At 34.2% G+C, this 20861-nt stretch overlaps 1 protein-coding gene across 12 annotated transcripts in view; it reads left to right on the top strand.

The window, feature by feature from the left end:
* The window catches only part of KCNT2 (potassium sodium-activated channel subfamily T member 2), a 363773-nt gene that overhangs the window by 185499 nt on the left and 157413 nt on the right, over positions 1 to 20861 (top strand). For all 12 annotated transcript variants that reach the window (XR_006706948.1, XR_006706947.1, XM_045456156.1 and 9 more), the window contains one exon: positions 15503 to 15611. Coding sequence is in view for 10 of the 12 variants with exons in the window: in XM_045456156.1 (XP_045312112.1) it covers positions 15503 to 15611 (109 nt within the window). In the remaining 2 variants the exon portion in view is untranslated. The remainder of the gene's footprint in view (positions 1 to 15502; positions 15612 to 20861) is intronic.

The following is a 20861-nucleotide window of genomic DNA, read 5'->3' as shown; positions in this document are numbered from 1 at the left end:
CACCTGTTGAACAATATTGTTTGCACACTTTCTGATAGATACATATGCATGTGTTATTGCTGGGCTGCAAAATTGAATGAATGAGTTCCTCTTTTGTTCTAATAACATTTTTTAAACCAGGCAGAATAATTCCGACTCTAATATTAGTTTTGTACATTCTTCTAATTGGAGGAGAGGCAGAGTTGTGAAAAACATCAAAATGAAAAATTAATAAATTTTCCAAAGGACTCTGTGTTGGAATTAATAATATTTCATAAAAAGAAATGTATTCCTATTTAAAGTTTTATATTCTTTATTCAAATATTGTAGGGTTCTCATGAACCTGAATATGCCATAGCAGCATCTTTAGTAAAGTTTTTTTTTCTTTGTATTGAGTGGCAAAAGTTGTTTTTAAAAAAATCATTAAGTGTTCGTTTCATCTAAGTCAAAAATTCTTTTTGATGTTACTAAATCAAATTTAATTAAAAAGAATGAAGCTCATAATAAATGGTTTTTAAAGAAAATGCCCATATTTTTTTCCTAAGATGGTTATTTATTTATTTATTTATTCATCTTTTTATTTTTATTTTAAAGATAACAGGCTTTATGATCCAGCAAGTCAAAGTATTCAAACATGTATTTCTCTACATAACATTGTGAAGGATGATAAATAAAATTTTTAAAACTTCTAATATTGTATTGCTAATTTTCTACAAAAATCTTGCATGTTTATATAGAACTGGAGTTCTAGTTAATACTGCTATTCTTGGTATACATAGTTTAGCTCATTTTTTTCAAGTCTATTTATTTAATAAAACGCAAACAAACAAGGAACCAAACAAATTTGATATTTCGTGAGTAGTGTCCATGTGGTGAGGCATTTTGTGCACATCGTGGCATTTCATGCTCACTGCAATTGTTCCATAGATGAGAGAACCATGGCTCAGGGGTGTTAATTAGATTTCCTGCAGTGGCAGAGCCTGGCGTCTACCCAGGTCAGGTCAACTTTAACACTCTTCTCTTTGTACCCAAACGGCTTCCCATGGTGATAATAGCTTACAGTTCGAATAGGTCACACATTTGGACATAAAAGTGGTCCCACAGTTTGAAATTGTAATCAGGAGAATATATGTGTGTGTGTGTGTGTATATATATATATATATATATATATATATATATATATATATGATTTTAGGCATCAGTTGTCACTCCCACTCCCCATTTTTAGTCTATTTTTTAAAAGACAGTTACTTTAAATCCATTAAACCACTGATACTGTATTTTGTATCTCTGCTTTGTAAGAAGAATATGGCGTTTGTTTTCTTTTTTCATTCAGCTGCCATTCTCAGTTTTCCATGATCCAGTTTTGGCCTTCTGTATTTACATTTTTGTATATGAAGGCTGATATCATTTACTTTTTATCTGGTTATTAAAACTAAATGTTCTGCCATTGTTTATTGATGAAGTCTTAATGTTGAATGCAATATACATTTAGAATTTTGTGACTATATACACTCTTTTCACTGAAGAACCAGTGATCACTTTGATTACATTTTCCCTTTTTTGTATTGTTTCCTGCCATCCCCTAACTTCTCAGAATCAGGTGTACATTATAGGTATATGTCGTAGACTCTGGGCCTAAAATTCTCTCTTGTCTAGCAAAAGAGCGGGACTCAGGATTGAAAGCGAGAGATGGCTAATGTCTGGGAAAAGACAAGAGCCCCGAATAAGGGTACTTGCCCTGTTTTTATTAGGATTAGAAGGCTTACAAACATGGCGATGGATGTGTACAAAGGGATAATGAATCTGTGAACATTAACTTGTGGAAGTGAAGTAAAGGGTGTCTTGAAAATATCCATGGTTAGGGGTTTGGGTTAATACAAAACAAAATCCCAGCGCCGGCAGTCTGGAGGAAGATTGTTTAGAGGGGACAGGAGCCAGCACCTCTGTTTACCTTAGCCTAGGGGATGAGACAGGTAGGGGAATTAACCTCAGGGTTGACAAGGCACCTTTTCTTTTGTTAACCATTTCCCCTCTGGGCTGCTTTGCCTGCAGAGCAGGGTCCATAGTCCAATTCACCAATTTATCTAATCTGGCCCTAGTCTCCTGTGAAATCAGCTTTTCTGCTATAGTACTAAATTGGGGGTGCTTCCACCCTGAATATCTAATCTTGTTTATTTCATATACCTATGTATTGGGCACCTTTGCACCTGTTCCTATTTTAGGCCTTTGCCTCTCCCTCTCTATTCTGAGTGCTCTGCACCCCCCCTCTATTTTGGGGTGCCTTTGCACCTCCCTATTCCTGGCACCTTTGTGCCTCCCTATTCTTGGGGTGCCAATCTGGTTTGCCCAAACTCAGGTGTGAGCATTTTATGACTTTGTATTTCTTTATGCCTTGTTAACCCATTGGTGTAAGCCCCGGGGGATTCCTAAACTTATCCCCCACAGGTATGTGTTACCATTCATTACTATTTTTTATTGTTATTTATTGTAGATTTGTTATCTGCACTCACTATCCTATTGTATGTTAATTTATTATTCACATTTGCATATAAAGTTTACCTGTCTTAGTTCACTTAGCTTCACATTTACATGGGGCCAATTGACATAATTATTTGTATGCTTCTTAGACCTGAGCATAGCACTTTACCCAAGAAATAAAAGTGCCCTAGGGTAACACTATCAATGTTTTTAAGCATTCATTCACTGAACAAATATTTATTGAGTGGCTTATAGTCCAAGCATTGATGTATCAACTGAAGATACATTTAGTAACAAGGCAGTGAAAAAAATCTCACGAAGCTAGCCTACTAGTAGAAGTGACAGTCGATATACTAATCAAATAAATCAATGGAGTGTTAGCTAGTGATGAGTGGTAAGGAGAGAACACTGGGGAAGAGGCATATGGAATGTTAGAGAAGGCTGACCTTTTAGATTGAAACATTAATTCAAAATTTTGAAAGACTAACTTAAAATATAAAGCTCATTAATTATTATTAAGGCAGGAACACAGAAAGCAACACCTTGTTGCTTTCACTAGAATATTTTTATGGCACCTAGTACCTACACTACTTGTATTCTTATACGTATTACAATTCTTCCTCCTTTTTAGGTCTAACCTCTTGAAAAAAGTGACACTCACTTTTTCAAACTTTTAATGCCCTTAGATTGCTCATTCCAGTTTACACTGCATCCATATCCCTGACAGTCTTTTTTCTAAAAACACCAAATGTCCCCTAGTAGAGAACATTTTGTATTATTTTCTTGTGCTCCCCATTTTGTTCAATAACCATTGGTACCTTTTTCCTCCTTCATGCTATTCCCTTCTCTACTTGCTTTTGTGCCCTCAATCTTTGTAGAATTCCTTCTTAATACTTAAGCCATTATTTCTCAATTGCTTTTAAAGGATCTTCTCTAAAAAAATATTTTGTATTTGTTAAAGGATCAATGCATCAAAAAGACGTATCATTCCTCAATGTGTGTGCACATATCTTACTGTGAAACCTCAAAATGGCAAAACTTCAAGAAGCTACAATTGTTAGAAATTCCAATATTGCTCTCTAAGATACTAACAGAATAAGTAGAAATAGAATCAGTATGGTTATAAAAAAAAACTTGAACTAATTTTTGCCAACTAGATCTAATTGACATATAGAACATTGCATTCAACAACTGCAGAATCCACATTTTTGCAAGTGTGTATGGAATATTCATGAAGACCATATGCTGGATGATAGAAGAAATGGCAGAAAAGTTAGAAGAATGTAAACATACAGAGTATGTTCTCTGATCATAATAAAAATTAGTTAAAAATCAATAAGAAAACAACAGCAGGACAATACGCAAATATTTGAAAATTAGCACAGTTCTAAATAATCTATGGGTAAAATACAAAATAACAAGGAAGACTAGAATTATTTTAATTGAATTGGGATGAAAATGCAACGTATCAAAATTTAGGGGACACAGCTGAAGTGGTGCCTAAAAAGAGATTCATGGCTTTAAGTTCTTGGATTAGAAAAGAAAGTTTAAAATTAAATAGTAAAGTGGAAATGAAGGCAACAATTACAGAGTTTAGAAGTGGTTTCTGCAAATGAGAACAGAGAAATAAATGGGGCAGCACCTGATGGTAATATGTGGTGAAGGAAGACTTTGTTTTTTCTGCTTTTTCTTTCTTTTTTTAGTGGGCAAAATTTTTAGAAATTCTGTATCCTAAAGGAAATGATCCACCAGAGATGGTAAAATGAACGATACAGGAAAGTGAAAAGTTGGAAGAATACAGTCAGAGGATTTATAAGATAGAATATGATCCAGTGTAGAAGGTTTCTCTCTGCTAAGTGTGTAAAATGCTCACTCATTTTAACAAGAGACGAGTATGTAGTCAGATGTGGTGGAAAGCGCTATGGACGCTTTATTATTTCTATTTTCTTATAGTAGTTGAGATCGTCAGAAAAGAGGGAAGAGATGGTAGAAGTTTGAGGAGCTATATGAAATAGTTCTCTAGAGCAGCAGGGGAGTGAATGACCTGGAGAAATGTGGAGTTGCTGAGCAATGCTCCTCTCCTATGTGATAGTATGGACTCTGAATGTGAAGTAAGGCCTGTTTAGCACATACGTGTGTTTGTGCCTGCCATCTGTTATTTGTAGTAGAAAGAGAGTTGGATTTAGTAAGGTTGTAGTTCTGCCTATAGAGTGGGCCTGAGTCAGAGAGGCAAGCAAAATGATTGTTTATGCCAGAGTCTGCTTACTTGGTGAAACATTTGGTACAAGCCGGTAAGCAGGGAAATGAGAATGTGGGCATAGAGATAAAGAGAATGAGAGTATCGATAGATTGAAGTTGCTGATGATGTCGGACATTCTTTGGAATCACAGTCCCAGAGAGTGAGCTGGAAAGTAAGAGGTGCTGAATGGACAGAGGAATGTTGGCTTATGTTGTGATGTGTTTTAAAAGGTTTAGACACAAGGGATGCCTGGGTGGCTCAGTTGGTTAAGCATCCGACTTTGGCTCAGGTCATGATCTTGCAGTTCACGAGTTTGAGCCCCGCGTCTGGCTCTGTGCTGACAGCTCGGAGCCTGGAGACTGCTTCACATTCTGTGTGTGTGTCTCTCTCTGTCCCTTCTCTGCTAGTATTCTGTCTCTTTCTCTCAAAAATAAATAAAACATTAAAAAAAAAGGTTCAGACACTTTACTTTCAATATCTTGTTCACTCAGTCTATCATTAGGTGTACTCCTAAAGATTTGTTCAAAGTTAAATATCCATTCAGTCATTTAATGTATGCAGCATAGTAGATTTACCATTTAGACGGATTTTCTTTGCAGTGGCAAAAGAATTTAATTTTTTGAGCTCAACTGGACATATGGATTTTTACATAAATGGCCTACTTCTGAAAAAAACCTGTAGTGTTTACTTTGCTCTTTTAGCTTTCTTGGCACAACTGATTTTTAAACTTCTTGCTTTTGAGACTGAAAAAAAATACATAACACCTCTCATTTATTTGCCGTTACTAAATATTGATTTCAGGCTAAAGATTATTTATATATATTTATACATATTACATATGTGATGTGTTTTCATAACAACCTTGCAAGGATGTTATTACTAGCTTCAGTTTGTAGATTAATAAAATAATACTGTGGTTAGCTATTTTAAGTTCTTAGGTGCATATGGTTCAGAGCTCACAGACCTAGTATTTAAAAATTTTTTTTTTCAACATTTATTTATTTTTGGGACAGAGAGAGACAGAACATGAACGGGGGAGGGGCAGAAAGAGAGGGAGACACAGAATCGGAAACAGGCTCCAGGCTCTGAGCCATCAGCCCAGAGCCTGACGCGGGGCTCGAACCCAAGGACCGCGAGATCGTGACCTTGCTGAAGTCGGACGCTTAACCGACTGTGCCACCCAGGTGCCCCCAGACCTAGTATTTATACTTTATTCTGTCTGTGTCAGGGAAAAATTGTATCAGACATTGTTAAACAAGCAAGGGAGATTTTATTTAGGACTGTTGCCGTAAAGGAGAGAGATTGAACTCAACAACTTGGAAACAAAAGTTTAGAGGATTTTTAAGTTCTGGGATGAACACAGTGGAAAAATCCTGGAGAGGGGAGATTGCTCCATGTGATTCCACCATGATTTGCTAATTGTCTCTTAAGAAAGTTCGGGTCCTATGTTCCCATAGATAAGGGAGGTAGAGGCTCTCGATTCTTTGTTGAATACCTTTCAGAGCAATGGCCCTCAGGTTCTTGAGAAAGACAATTCTGGTTTGTAAAACCGGTGAAAGCCTGGGAGAAGATTTAAATCTCAAAGGGGCAGAAAAAAAGAATTTATAATTGGACTTTTTCTAAAATAAAGGCTCTAAGAAAAGGGAGGTCAGAGGCCTATGGTCAGGAAGAAACCTGTCAGGAAATCAAGCTGAGGGAAACTTTAAAACCATCTTGGTCATCTGACTCCAAAGACTTTAAGTTGTAACTTTCAGAAAAAAGATTTATTTTAAACTATGTTGTTAGCTTTCCTCTTAAATGTCAAAGATGCTCATTTTTTCCTGATTATTACATGCATTTTTGAACATACGGAATCTTAGAGTAAAAGGCAAACAGTCATCAAACACTCAGACAGCAAATTCCCTATGTGACCCTTTCAGACAGCATGAGAAAAGAGCTGAAATACAATGTTTGCAGTTGTGGGGGGGGGGGAAGTAATTTTCCTTGGTACTCTAGGTTCTGTGTCTGTTTCCCCCTGGTAATAAAAGAATAACAAGAGAAAAGCAATCAGAAGTTTAATATGTATACCTCATGTGTACATGGGAGATACCCAGGAAAGCTGTAAAACTCCCCCAAATGACCCAAGCCATCACCTTCAATACTATCTTCACCTAATGACAAAGGAACGATGTGGGAGTGGGGAGACTAGTTCTGGGAGATTATCAAGGCAAGTATAGTAAGGTTGTTATGCTGATTTAAGTCTGGTGCCTTCTCCACTGATAAAGAGCTGTCAGTCATCCTTCTCTTTCTGGTACAGGGAGAGAGTTACACTTACAAATGGTGATTTACTTTATGAATAAGGGTAGTATCTACTCTGGTTTAAGAACTTCTCCCATGGCTGCTTTGTCTCAAAAATAATCAGATCAAAATAATCTTTATGCTAAAAAGTCATACTCTGGAATGGCATATTCTGCTACCCTTCACAATTTAAGCTTTTTTTAAAAGAATTTTATTTTGTCGCAAGCAGATCCATTTTGAGCATTGCAACACTTTAACACAATAACCATTTCTGTTATTTCATTACCTAATAAAATGTACCTTAAATTCTTTGGAAAGGTATTGCAAAATTTTTTGCTTGTTCATTCAATCCAGTGGTTAATAATACATTCTCACAAACATCTTCCTGTCTAATTAATAAAATCACAGAATTTCAAACTGTGAATTTTTAAACTTGCTAAGACACCCTGTGATCACCAGTGTAACTCATTTTTTAATCTGTCCAGAAATATCTTTTGGTAAATTCTTGGCAGATGATTATCACTGAACTTCAGGTACATGCTTTCAAGATAGCCTAGCCTCTTTATGAATCACTTTATTGATTATTCACTTGACACATGTCAGTGGGCTTTGTGAGAGTTTTAAAATGCTGTGGTCATAACTTTGTTAAGAATAAATCAGGGAAGACTCAAGAGGATTATGATCTGGAGTTAGATTTGCTGTTAATGGTGATTCCTGAAGAACCTGGGAAAGGATTTTTTTTTCCCCTGGGAGAGGATTTAAATATGCAAAAGACACCATTTAAGGGGTGTAAGGCTCTGGGCAAATTATTAGAACTTAGGCCAACAAGCTCTAAGAAATAATACAAGATTTCAGCTTTGAGAAGCAGAGCGCAAAATAGGCTTTGGTTCTTGACAAGTAAAGACAGAAAGTATATGTGTTGTTTAGCTGACCATAAAGTAGACTCGGTACACAGTCCCAAAATTTCTGGTAAGAAGATTCTAGGAATATGCTATATCTGGAATTTCAAACAGCCAGTCAGGTTTTTGCCATTATGCATCTGTAACTCTCAGCTGTAAGAATGGAAATCAGAAGTAGGATTCCAGTCCCTGAGAGATCATTGGAAGGAGCAGGAAGTACAAATAATCTTAAAACTGGAATCCAAGATAATGTTTCTGTCTCAGACATAATGTCAGATCCCTTCTGTTTAAACTTGGCAGAAAGATGAAATTATCCTAGCAGTCAAGTTTTGATACCAAAATCTAGAATGCTAGACTAAGATTTCTTTAATTATTTTTGACTATGGTGTTCATAGTTCTTGAAGATTGGGTTACTGCTGAACCTATAGATGTTTGACTCAAACTACATGGCTTCCTAATAGCTTGGTAGTCTAAAAGGCAACATGATGATTTAATGTTTTATATCTATTAGAGTTTTTGGTTATATGCTTCATTTTTAGTATTTTATTTAAGAACATTCTGAATTACTTTTGTACTTAATAAATATACATCAAATTTGAAGCCTGATTCTCCAAAGACATCAATTACAATTCATTACAAATGAACTATGCAGTTTCCTTAATTCAATCATAAAGTCAAACCAATTAATCATAGATAACACATACATAGATCCTATGTATCAGAATTACATTCAATTTTTTTGTATCATTATCTATATATATGTGTGTGTATATATACATACATATATATGTATATAGGTAACCTTATAATATATCAGCTATATATCTAACCTTATAATTTATCAGTTTACTTATTAGACCCAGACAGTGTAATTGTGAACAAAATGGCCCCTTGCAGTCAAGGTGCTTTTGAGTCTAATGCAACGTCTTGAGAGGGACTTCTAGGAGTATATTATTCTCTAGGCAAGGAGTATATTTGGCAATAGTTGTTTATAAAACAGTACATTTGAGTTGTGTTTAGGAAAGATTTGTTTTCCAGTTTGCTGCAAGTTGTTTTACTCTTGTATAAATGTTGTATCTACATTGTTCAAGGATCTATAAATTGGGGGCAAATTTATATACATATATTATTTTAAGTTTCATAATTCAGTTTTACTTGATCCTAAAAACTGTTTCCAGTATATATGTTTTCAAAATATACTCAAAATATAAAAAAATAAATCTATCATTTGTTAAGTGCTACATATGTATGTTTATAATTGAAAATGGGGTTGAAAGTGACCTTTGATCACACTAACGTCTTAGCCATTTTCTGAGTTGTAGACTGTATTTGAGAATCTAATGAAAATTTCAGATTCTCATGGAGAGGTGGGGAAACAACTTATGTATAAAATTTCATCTAAAATGTTGAGTTCTTTCATGGGTCACTTGGAATTCAGGAATAAAGACCTTTGCCATAGGTAAAGGGATTTGTTTTAGGTCCTTAGAATGCCAACAAATAATTTTTAGATATTTCAAATTATAAAAGTTGAATTTTATGAAGATGATTTTAGCCAATTTAATTTTTAGGTAAACTGACTTTAGGAGAAATGTTCTGCTTTCACAGCAGCAATAGACACTTATGATGACCCAATAATACCCTGTGTTATCTTCCTTTATTATTTAGGCTGTTTAGTCCAAAGTTGTCACAGTTGATGCTTTTATTTTTTGGTTACAATTAAATTTAGCGTGTCTTATTTCAGGCTGAATTTTGTCAGCAAGGAAAAAACGAAATCAATATCATTTTCTGTTGTTAGAAGAATGAATTAAAAATCTTGTTTCTGTGCTGTTTTATTATCTGTATTAGCAAATACCTATTTCCTATTCCTTATGTGACATTTATGCCCTGGTACCTTGTTTCCTTTTTCCTTACTTAGTGCTCCACTCACAAGGTCATAGATGCTTGTTGGTAGGGCACAATGCATGAATAAAACAAGGGAGATTTGTGGGCTTTTAGCGTCAGTACTTCATTCATCTATTTATCCACTGATGTGACAGATTTAATGCTTTCTGTGTGCCTGATGCTTCTTTACATTATCTCACTTGATGTTCACAATATCCCTATGAAGTAAATATGGTTTTTCTTATTCATCTTTGAAAAGCAAATGAAAGCTGGTTGCTAGAGATGAATGAAGTACCCTTAGGATGAATGAAGTATAAACATGGCCCTTGTCTTCTTAGAGCTTATAGTGTAGTGGAGATCAACTTAAAAACACAGGTGAGTGAATACTATGATGGTCAAATACAGAATGCAGTGGAAACAGCTAGCATGGACTTCAGTCAGAAGAAGAGGGTTTCCTAGAATAAGTGACAGAAATTCTGGAGGCTCAAGGATGGAGGATGCATTACCACTGGAACAAAGAGTGCAAAGGCTAGGGAAGTAATTTGGGGACAGTTTAATAAAGGGTCTTGCAAGCCTTGTTAAGAAGTTTGGGCTTGATGCTCAGGATAAGGAATGCCACTGTAGGGTTGTCAGCAGCCAAATATACAATCAGATTGTAGTTTGAAAAGGCAGTAAATCTGATAAGAACACACAATTAGTAAAAAATATAAACCTTGAGATATATTGATTTGGAGGTTGTTGCCTTCACTCCAAGCTTGAAATGATGGCTGTTTGGACTCGGGTTCTGGCAGGGAGCTTGGAGAGAAGTGGACGTATTAGAACAATTTTAGAAGACATCATCAACAAGACTTGAGGACTGATTGACTGCAGGGGTATGAGGGAGGGAGGGAGGGATGGAGGAGAGTATTGGATGCAGAGGTATCAGGATTTAGTGTCTGGTAAAACCCACCTCTTTGACAAGAAAGAATTACCAGCATATCTGAAGATGAGTTCAATTTGGGATAAAAAAGCCAAAGGACAATCAGGGACATTGGTGTCATGGAAGCCAAGGGAGAAAATTTTAGGAGCCAGTGGTCTACCTGTCACATGTTGCCAGACATCATGTGAAATAAGAAGAGCCAGCTGCCTACCTCCACTTTACAAACAATTGAACCTTTTATTCTGAGAATCAGATTTGGTTAGTAGTTTTACTTATGCAGAATTTGTGACTAAAGCTCACGCTTTGTCTGCTTGGTTTTTTTTAATAGACTTTTTTTTTTTTTTTTTTAGCAGTTTTGGGTTTATAGAAAAATTGAACAAAAAATATGGAGAATTTCCACCATCCCTCCTCCCCAGTTTCCACTGTTACTAGCATCTTGTGTTACTGTGGTACATTTGCGACAACTGATTTATACATGTTGATATTTGCAAATAAATACATTATTATTATTAAAGTCCATAGTTTACATTAAGGTTTATTCTTTGCTTTGTACATTCTGTGGGTTTTGACAAATGCAGAATGATATCTATCCATCATTACGATATCTTTCAGAATACTTTCACTGCTCTAAAAATCCCCTGTATTCCACCTATCCATCCCTACTTCTCCACCTGCCCCCACTGCCAAGCCCGTTAGCAAACACTGATCTGTTTACACTTTCTATAGTTTCCCTTCTCCAGATGTCATATAGTTGGAATCATATGGTATGCAGCCTTTTAAGTTAGGCTTCTTTTATTTAGCAGTATTTGAGTTTTCTCTGTGTCTTTCTATGGCTGGACAGCTCATTTCTCTTTATTGCTGAAAAATGTTCTGTTATTGGGATGTACCCATTTGTTTTATCAATTTACCTATTGAAGGACATCTTGTTTACTTCCAAGTTTTTGCAATTATGAATAAGGTTGCTGTAAACAACCAGGGGCAGGTTTCAGGTGGATAAATCCTTTGGGTAAATACCATGGGACCCAAATGCTGGATGATATGGTAAGGGTATGCTTAGTTTTATAAGAAAGTGTAGACTGTCTTTCAAAGTTGCTAAACCATTTTGCATTGCCACCAGCAATAAATGAGACTTCCTACTGTCCCACATCCTCACTGGTATTTGGTGTTGTTGGTGTTGGATTTTAGTCATTCCAGTAGTTGTGTGGTGGTATTTCACTGTTTTAATTTGCAATTCCCTAATGATATATGATGTTAAACATCTTTTCATATGCTTATTTGTCATCTGTAAATCTTCTTTGGTGAGGTGTCTGTTAAGATCTTTTGCTCGCTTTCAAAGTGGGTTGTTTGTTTTCTTATTATCATATACTCCTTTTCTCTTACCAGTAACTTTATATTTAACATGCATCTCTCGTAAATTGCTTATGGTTGGGTCTTATTTCTTTTGTTCTAATATTCTTTATGTTTTAATATGTTCAGTTCATTAACATTCAGTGCTATCATTTATATGGTTGGATGTAGGTCTACCTAAGTTGTTTTCTGTTTTCCCATTCCTACCTTTAAAAAAATTATTTGACTTTTTTTTTCTTTTAGGAATTCAAGTTTTATATACCTATTGGCTTTTTAGGAATTATCTTTTGAAATTTTTTTAGTGACTGCTCTGGGGACTACAATACATGGCCTTACCTTTTCATAGTCCACTTCATGTTAATATCGCACCATTTATTTTTAAATATGACACAACTTATTGAAGTTAGAAACTTTGCACTTATTCTTCTGTTACCTTCATAAATTTCATATCCCATAAGACAATACTATATTTTTTCTTTATTTTTTTATTTTATTTTTCTTTTAATTTTTTTTTCAACGTTTATTTATTTTTTTTGGGACAGAGAGAGACAGAGCATGAACGGGGGAAGGGCAGAGAGAGAGGGAGACACAGAATCGGAAACATCCAGGCTCTGAGCCATGAGCCCAGAGCCTGACGCGGGGCTCGAACTCACGGACCGCGACATTGTGACCTGGCTGAAGTCGGACGCTTAACCGACTGCGCCACCCAGGCGCCCCTATATTTTTTCTTTATGGATATATCTGTATTTTAAAGAATTCCAGAGGAAAGCTCTTATTTTATATTCACTCAATAGTAACCATTTCTTATAGTCTTTTTTGAAATCCAAAGTTTTCACTCTGGTATCATTTCCCTTCAGCATACAGAAGTTTCTTACACTTGTAGTCTGATACTGATGACGATACACTTTCTTAGATTTCCTTAATTGAAAAAGCCTTTATTTCACCTCTTTGAAGGATCTTTCTCTATAAAATTATGGTATAATAGTTTTTTCCTCCCCTCATTCTAGAGTTTAGGATACTGTTTCCGTGTTACCTGGTTTCCATGATTGCTGATAAGAATCTTTGGTCACAAAACTGTGTTTCTTTGGCTGTTTTCAAAATATTGTCTTTACTTTTGGTTTTCAGTAATTTAACTACAATGTGATTAGTGTGGTCATTTTTTCATTTATGCAGTTGGGGATTTTCTGAGCTTCTTGAACTTGGAAAAGTATGCCTTTAACAAAATTGGGCAGTTTCTGGCTACTATTTCTTCAAATCATTTTCTGTTCTATTTTCTCTTTTGTGTTCTTCCTGGAAATCCAATTATATTATATAAGACATTTTTACATTGTTGCACAAGTCCCTGAACTGTGTTCCTTCTCTATTCCTCTTCTCTTTGTTTTTCAAATTGGATAAATTCTGTTGATCTATGATCAAGTTCACTGACTCTTTCCTATGTCATCTCCATTCTACTTCAAAGCCCATTCAGTGAATATTTTTCAGGTATTTTTGCTTTTTGTTTAATTTAAAAAAAATTTTTTTAGCGGCACCTGGGTAGCTCAGGCAGTTAGGTGTTTGACTTTGGCTCAAGTCATGATCTCATGGTTTGTGGGCTCAAGCCCCATGTCGGGCTCTGTGCTGATGACAGCTCAGAGCCTGGAGTCTGTTTTGGATTCTCTATCTCCCTCTCTGTCTTTGCCCCTCCCTTGCTTGTGTGCTCACACCCATGCATGCACTGTCTCTCTCTCTCAAATCAACAAATAAATATTTTTAAAAATTTTAAAAATATTTTCTATTCGTTTAGAGTTTTCCTCTATTTATTATGAGCAGATTTCCTTTATCTCAGTGATGATATTTTTATTATCTGCTTTAAGCCCTAGTCTGATAATTCAGACATCTAGATCATCTAGAGGCTAATGTTTATTGGATTTAATTTTGTTTGTTTCCCATGAAATAAACAAATAGGTCACATTTTTCTGGCACTTCATATAGTCAATAATTTTGCAATGTATTCTGAATATTATGTTATGTTGTGGAGACTTGGAGTCTCTTATATTTTTCCAAAGAGTGTTGATAGTCTTGTTTTAGCAAGCAGTTAATTTGGTTCACTTGAATACAATCTCTCTTACCCTAGTTTTTGGCAGTGATTCAAATCTCAGTTGAGATTGCTCTTATTATGTCCTATGTATAGGTTTAGCGGTTAGCCAGTGTTGTATAAATTTATACACAGGATTTGTGGCTTCTGTTCTCTGCCTGTCCCTTTTCTGGGGTCTACCACCCATCCAGAATAATGTTTAACCAAATACCGGGGCACCTCATGACCCAGCCAAGTTTATACATAAAATTGACCATCACACTGTATCAGGTTCATTGAATGTTTGCCTGGAAGACACACATTGTCCATTTATTCAGTTTAGGAATTCGGAGTTACTATTCATCAACTTTCATGCCTCTTAAAGTTACTAACTACCTACAGCAGCTTCTTTCTGCACTTGTTTAAATAATCCCTTATATCCATTTATATTTTTAATTGCCCTCTTGTTTCCCTAACAGCATTGTCAAATAGAACTTCCTTTGATGATACAAATGCTTATATCTCCACTGTTCCATAAAGCTTTGGATTAGCCACATGTGGCTTTGAACACTTGAAATATGGCCAGTGTGACAGGGAAATAGAATGCTTAATTTTAGTTGCTTTAAATTTAGACAGCCACATGTGGCTAATGGCTACTCCAAGGGCAGTGCTACCCTGGAAAATGTTTTTGTTTCCTTTTTCAAAATGTATTTTAGCTGACTCATTTCTCTAATAATTTGCTTTGATCTACTTAATGAATTAAGTAATAATTTATGGGGTCACACTATGTGTAAGATTTAATGTTAAGCAGGATTTTTATTCCTTTTCTAAATCTTAGCACCTTCTTTTTTTTTTTTTTAAACTGTTTTGGTATTTTTAATATCTGAAAGTTACTGATCTTTTCCAACTGACCCATGTAGAGTCAAGATTCTCTTACTTTTACTTTTATATAGAAACAAATTTTAAATAGTGTATTCTCTACATGTGTGGTTGCTGTAGTCCTTCCTCTCTTGCCAATCTTTCTAAAAGTGTTAAAATTGTTATAAATCCATATTTTTTCCATGGAAACTGTTACTAAAAACTATTAGTTGTGCTGCATTGTTGAAGGCTTCTGACCCTCAACTATTTTCCAAGAAGAGTACTTTTAAGTTTTTGAAGAAACTTTCCTCTTACTCTCTGCTAATTTTTTAAGTGCTGGTAATTAGCACTGATTGAATTAGGTATTATTAATCTCCTTTGTAGAAATAATAAATATATTTACAAATAAGTCCTTGAATTAATTATTTTGTATGTTTGTATGTTTAATTAAAATATGTTTAACTTTAAATTGTGGATGTGCGCATTTAACACACTGGTTGATTATTTTTACTTTATGTAGTATAAATTTTTCATTTTATTTCATGATATTTTGATATTTATCATTTCAGGACCACCAAACAATTTTGAGAGCATGGGCTGTAAAAGACTTTGCTCCAAATTGCCCTTTGTATGTCCAGATATTGAAGCCTGAAAATAAATTTCATATCAAATTTGCTGGTAAGTTTAATTTCAAATTTCAAATTGGATGGTAAGAGATATGTCTCTGAAATTAGTGGCAACTTAATATATTCATGAATGTATAGAATAGAGGGATTCCTTTTATCATCTACTTGTTATAAAAGAAGTTACTCACTTTAAAAAGTGGCAAGATAGTATTTTGGGAGTGTATCTTTAATTTTTTATATAACTTGGTGATTTTAGCAACTGAATTTCCTGGATATCTTGATAAGACTATAAATAGATTAGCACTTATAGTTTTATGCATAATATAAGCACAGGTTTCAAATGCTATGTATCTATTAATTTATTCTTATGTTTACACAGATAGATAGTGTTTTGCTATAGATTATCTAATACACAAGTAAACTTCCCATGCATTAGAGTAATACTGAAGTGTATTCAAGTACAAATAGATTTATTTAGAGATAGATTTTGAAAACATTTCAAGAAAACATACATGTGAGTTTTTCATAGAGACACTGCTTTTGAAGTAATTTCATCTGAGATTATACTTTAAACTGTTAGGAAATTGAACAGTAAGATGATACTTTAATTTTTTCTTAAATGTTTCTGTAGGAACTAATTTTGATCCAGACAGTAATTTATATTCATGTAAAAAAAACCAACTTTGTTTTTTTAACATTTCACCTTCATAATTGAAGCTGCAAACACCATTAAGATGTAAACCATTTTAACTATGCGTTAGCAAAATGTATTTCCTTCAGAAGATGTGTTTACATATCTTATAATGTTTACCTATTTGTATATGATTTTTAGTGAAAAAATTATAAGCACTAAGAAATTTCTAAATAATAACAAAAAATATTGCCATTCAATTTGCTCTGTTTTTTTATCTTTTAACTTTGCTTCTAATGGCATCATTTTTTTTTCCCTAAAATTTATTGGAAACAAAGCAATGGCTCTCAACTATGGCAGCATTTAAGTATCTGTCTGGAAGGTTTTTTTAAGTACTAATAACTGATTAAAATTGTGATGATGGTGCCAGGGCATTTTTAAGCCTGTTCCCTAAACTGAAAATTAAAAATAACAGCACCTCCTTTGTAAATGACTTTGTGAAATTTAGTGGAAAATACATGTAAATTCTCCATCTGCTATCTGTTACATATTTAATTAGCATTAAAGAAATGCCAGTTGTTTATTTAAAAGACCTTTGCAACTAAGCTGCTCCCTTTTTATTGTTATTTAGCAAAAGGAATATTTTTATAAAGTTCTTATCATACCTGATAATGACTTCTAATGATATAATTTTTTAGGAAGGTTGTAATGGCATAAGCATCAGACCAAGTCCTAAAAATGAGAATTTAAATTTGAGTGCCACCACTTAAAATTTAGGTAGGCAAATTAGAGTTCTGAACCCCATATTTCTTTTTTGTTAAATTATGTATCGTAATTATGATGTCTTTATTCCATTAGTTAGGATTAACAGTAAGAATTAAATAATATCGGAAACATACTAGGTGCTCAAAAAATGGAAATCGAATGTGGATCATAATTTTGAATGTGTTATTACTAAATTTCAGAATAGACTTTTGTTCTTTTTCCCTTTCTTAGCAGGCCATAAATAAGCTCACAACAGATAGATCAAACTCACTGAAACAGTCCACCTTTACAAACAAGAAATTACAAAGACTATTTGTATCGATTCTCTTTCATATTCTTATTTTGCCATTTTTTTGATAAACCCACTGAAATGAATGAGATAGTTAAAAATTCTATCCTGATAGTGTATCACAATATATCTAATTTATGGCACCTGCTGAAATTCCTCTTAATGATGTCTGTATTCTTTTATGGCTGAGATTACAACATCTCAGAGGAACTCTTTTCTTATATTATAAAAAGATGAAAGCATCCTGGTTTCATTAAAACGCCATAAGACAGTTTGGGGTGATGTATGAGACTCTGCAATGAATATAATATATTTTACATCTCAGCATGAGGTTAAAAGATTATGGACTTTGCATTTCAAAAGGAAGTGTATCAAGCTGTCACTTAGTTTGTATGGAAGATTGTTAAAATAATGGTCTTCAATGAACCATGTTCCCTGTGTCTATGTCCTATGTTGATGGGACCTTGCGGCTTATACCATTAAGAGATGAAATGCAATTCCCCACCACTTGAATAGGTGCTGGTTTTGTGACTTGCTTTGCCCAATAGAATGTGACAAAAGTTACACTGTATGACTTCAGAGGCTAAGCCTTAAAAGTCTATGCTTTTGCTTTCCCTTCACTGGAACATTACCCAGAGACTGCATGTAAAGGATCCCAATTTAGCCTCCCTAAAGATGAACAATCACTTGGAAAATGAGACTTATCCATCCTAGGCATCCTACCTCTCTAGCTCCTGACTTGCCCACAGCCAACCCAAGGAGTCATGTTAACCTACAGAATTTTGAGAAATAAAAGTGTTGCTTGCTTTAAGTCACTATGCTTTGTAGTTATTTGTTATTTGGCAATAGATAACAAATATCATTTGTAATAAAATAATATTTGCTTTACTTTTAAACCATATCATTTGATAATATTTATATTACTGTCTTTTCATTCTTATAAATGTTAAATAGCACAATTCTAATTATCACAGGATATAAAATGAGATAATTTTATTTTTTTTATTTACCTTAAAATGTTTATTTATTTTGAGAGAGAGAGAGCACATGCATGAGTGAAGGAGGCATAGAAGAGAGAGAGAGAGGGATAGAGAGACTCTCAAGCAGGCTCCATGCTGTCAGCACAGAGCCCATTATGAGGCTTGGTCTCAGGAACCATGAGATCATGACCTGAGCCAAAGTCAAGTCTGACACTTAATCAACTGAGCCACACAGGTGCCCTGTTTCTCTTTATTTAAATAGCCCCTTTAATACACCCTAAATTGTGGCACTACTACTATGACTATAATTTATATATTTTTAAAAAGTAAATCCATGTTTTTAAAAAAGGAAAAGAAGAAACTTCAAAATTTGGGTTATGAGTTTATAAAATGTTAAAAAATAGAAACAATATAGCAACCTACCAATTATTCCTTTATACAGATCTACCTTTCCTATCATGTATGGATCCTTTTCTTCTGAACAAAATGACTATAGGCATTCATTAAGGTAAACTATTGACTTGTTAAAATATCATTTGAATGAATTATTATATCATTAATTATAATTAAAATAATCCTCTACACTTTGATGAGAGTTACAGGGGAAAAGTCTAGGTGGGCTTGATTTCAGCAGCAGAAAAGATATGCTTTTATTCATTTCACCAAGACAGGAAAGTAAAAATAGTAAGTCTAGAGATAGAAAGTCCTCAGTAGAATAATACCTATGATACAGAATTTCTGAATATAAACCCATGCACACTACAAATTTTAATGAGATTCAATAGCATAAAAATATACTTCATAGATAATTTGATTATTTTAATCACCACAAGTTTCCTAAGAAGAAAATAAACTCAAACAATCTCGTACAACAAGTTTACTTTCAGCAAGTTTCCTTTTTATAATAAATTTGTCAAAGTAAAGAAACTGATATTGGGAAATCTGTAAAGAGACCATCCTCAGTCAAATCTTCATTCTGTTATATAGTAACTGCATGATCCCAAGCTCCTTAATTTCTCTTGACTTGAGTTTTTTTTTTAATTTATTTATATTTTTTAATTTGAAAGAGAGAGAGAGAAAGCAAGCAGGGGGAGGGGCAGAGGGAGAGAGAGAGAGAGAGAGGGAATCCTAAGCAGGCTTCATGCTCAGCGTGGAGCCAAGTGCGAAGCTTGATCCCACAACTCTGGGATCATGACCTGAGTCAAAATCAAGAGTCAGTCATTCAATTGGCTGAGCCACCCAAGCGCCTCTCAACTTGAGTTCTTTGATATAGAAGAAGAGGATAATAAGGGAAACTATCCCATAGGGTTGTTATGATAAAAAAAATATTCAAAAGAACATCAACCACTAGTAATTGGTACCTATCAAATTGATGATTATCATTAATCTTAAATGTCTATTTCTCATCCTAACAAAACTGTGTTACCCTTGTTTCCAGGAAAAGTAACTGAGGATTGCTCATAATGTTTTACAAACTGCTAATTATAGTAAATATTCAAAAAGCACATAGTTCTCAGCTTGCACATGTTTTCCAGAAAATAGAAAAAAAAAGATATTTCCCAGACTCATTTTATGAGGCTATCCTAGCCATGATACAAAATTCATTGAAGAGAGTATAAGAAATGATTAGAGACCAATTTAGTATATAAAATATACTACAGAAGTAACAAAGTAATGTATTTAAAAAATAATATTACCAAGCTGAAATTATTGTAGAAAGAGATCTTTATGTTAAAAGAGAAATTAGTATCATGATTTTAATGCATACAAAAAAAGCATTTGAGAGAGGATTCAGTATCGATTTACACTTAAAAAAAAAAAAAAGAAAGAAACAGGGTTAGAAAGCCATGAGGAAAACATTCATTAAGCTAAGGAAAATTATCTACAAAATAACCTAGAGGAATAAAGAACATTTAATGACCACATATTGAAAGTTTACCTTTGAGAGTACATTCAAACAAAGGTGCTTACTAAAACCACTTTTACTCAGCTTTTTCCTGGAAATCCTAAGGAGTGCAGTAAGATTACAAAAATAAATAAAAGTAGTAAGCATTGAAAAGCGTGAAATAAAATTGCCATTATTTATATAAGATTATATAATATATAATTATACATATATTCCACTAAGAAAAAGGGGATCTTATACATTTATATGATTTCCAAAATTAAATCTCTGCCTCAGTATTCACTATGAGCTTCAGTCTTGTATCTCCAACTGTACAGTCAGTATCTCCCATTAGGTTTCTAACAGTTGTCTCAAAATTAAGATATCTAGAAATATTTATTGATTCTTCCTGACTTGAAATCTGTTTCTGTCTCTTTCTTCCCCAAAACCTATGAGTCATCCTTCCATTGTTTGCATTCAATCCATCAAGTCCTACAGGGCAGACTCCCTGAGTATCCCAGGCTTATCCACTGACACCACACTAGGCCATGCCATGATCATGGCTGTGTCAGAACACTCCACTTTTCTTCTTTCCTGGGTGTCCACGATTTCTGCCTATAAGCTTACTGGTGCTCTTCATATTCCTCAGCACATTTGCAATAGCAATCACTGTTTGTGTGTTATGGTAGGCAGCTATACCTTTGTACCTCTAACGTCAACCTAAACTCACTAGTTTCCTTTTTCCAGTATAT

Source organism: Leopardus geoffroyi, chromosome C3 (genome assembly GCF_018350155.1).
Source record: "Leopardus geoffroyi isolate Oge1 chromosome C3, O.geoffroyi_Oge1_pat1.0, whole genome shotgun sequence".
Lineage (NCBI taxonomy): Eukaryota > Metazoa > Chordata > Mammalia > Carnivora > Felidae > Leopardus > Leopardus geoffroyi.
Note: the sequence above shows the minus strand (reverse complement) of the source record. Positions and strands in the feature narration are given on the sequence as shown.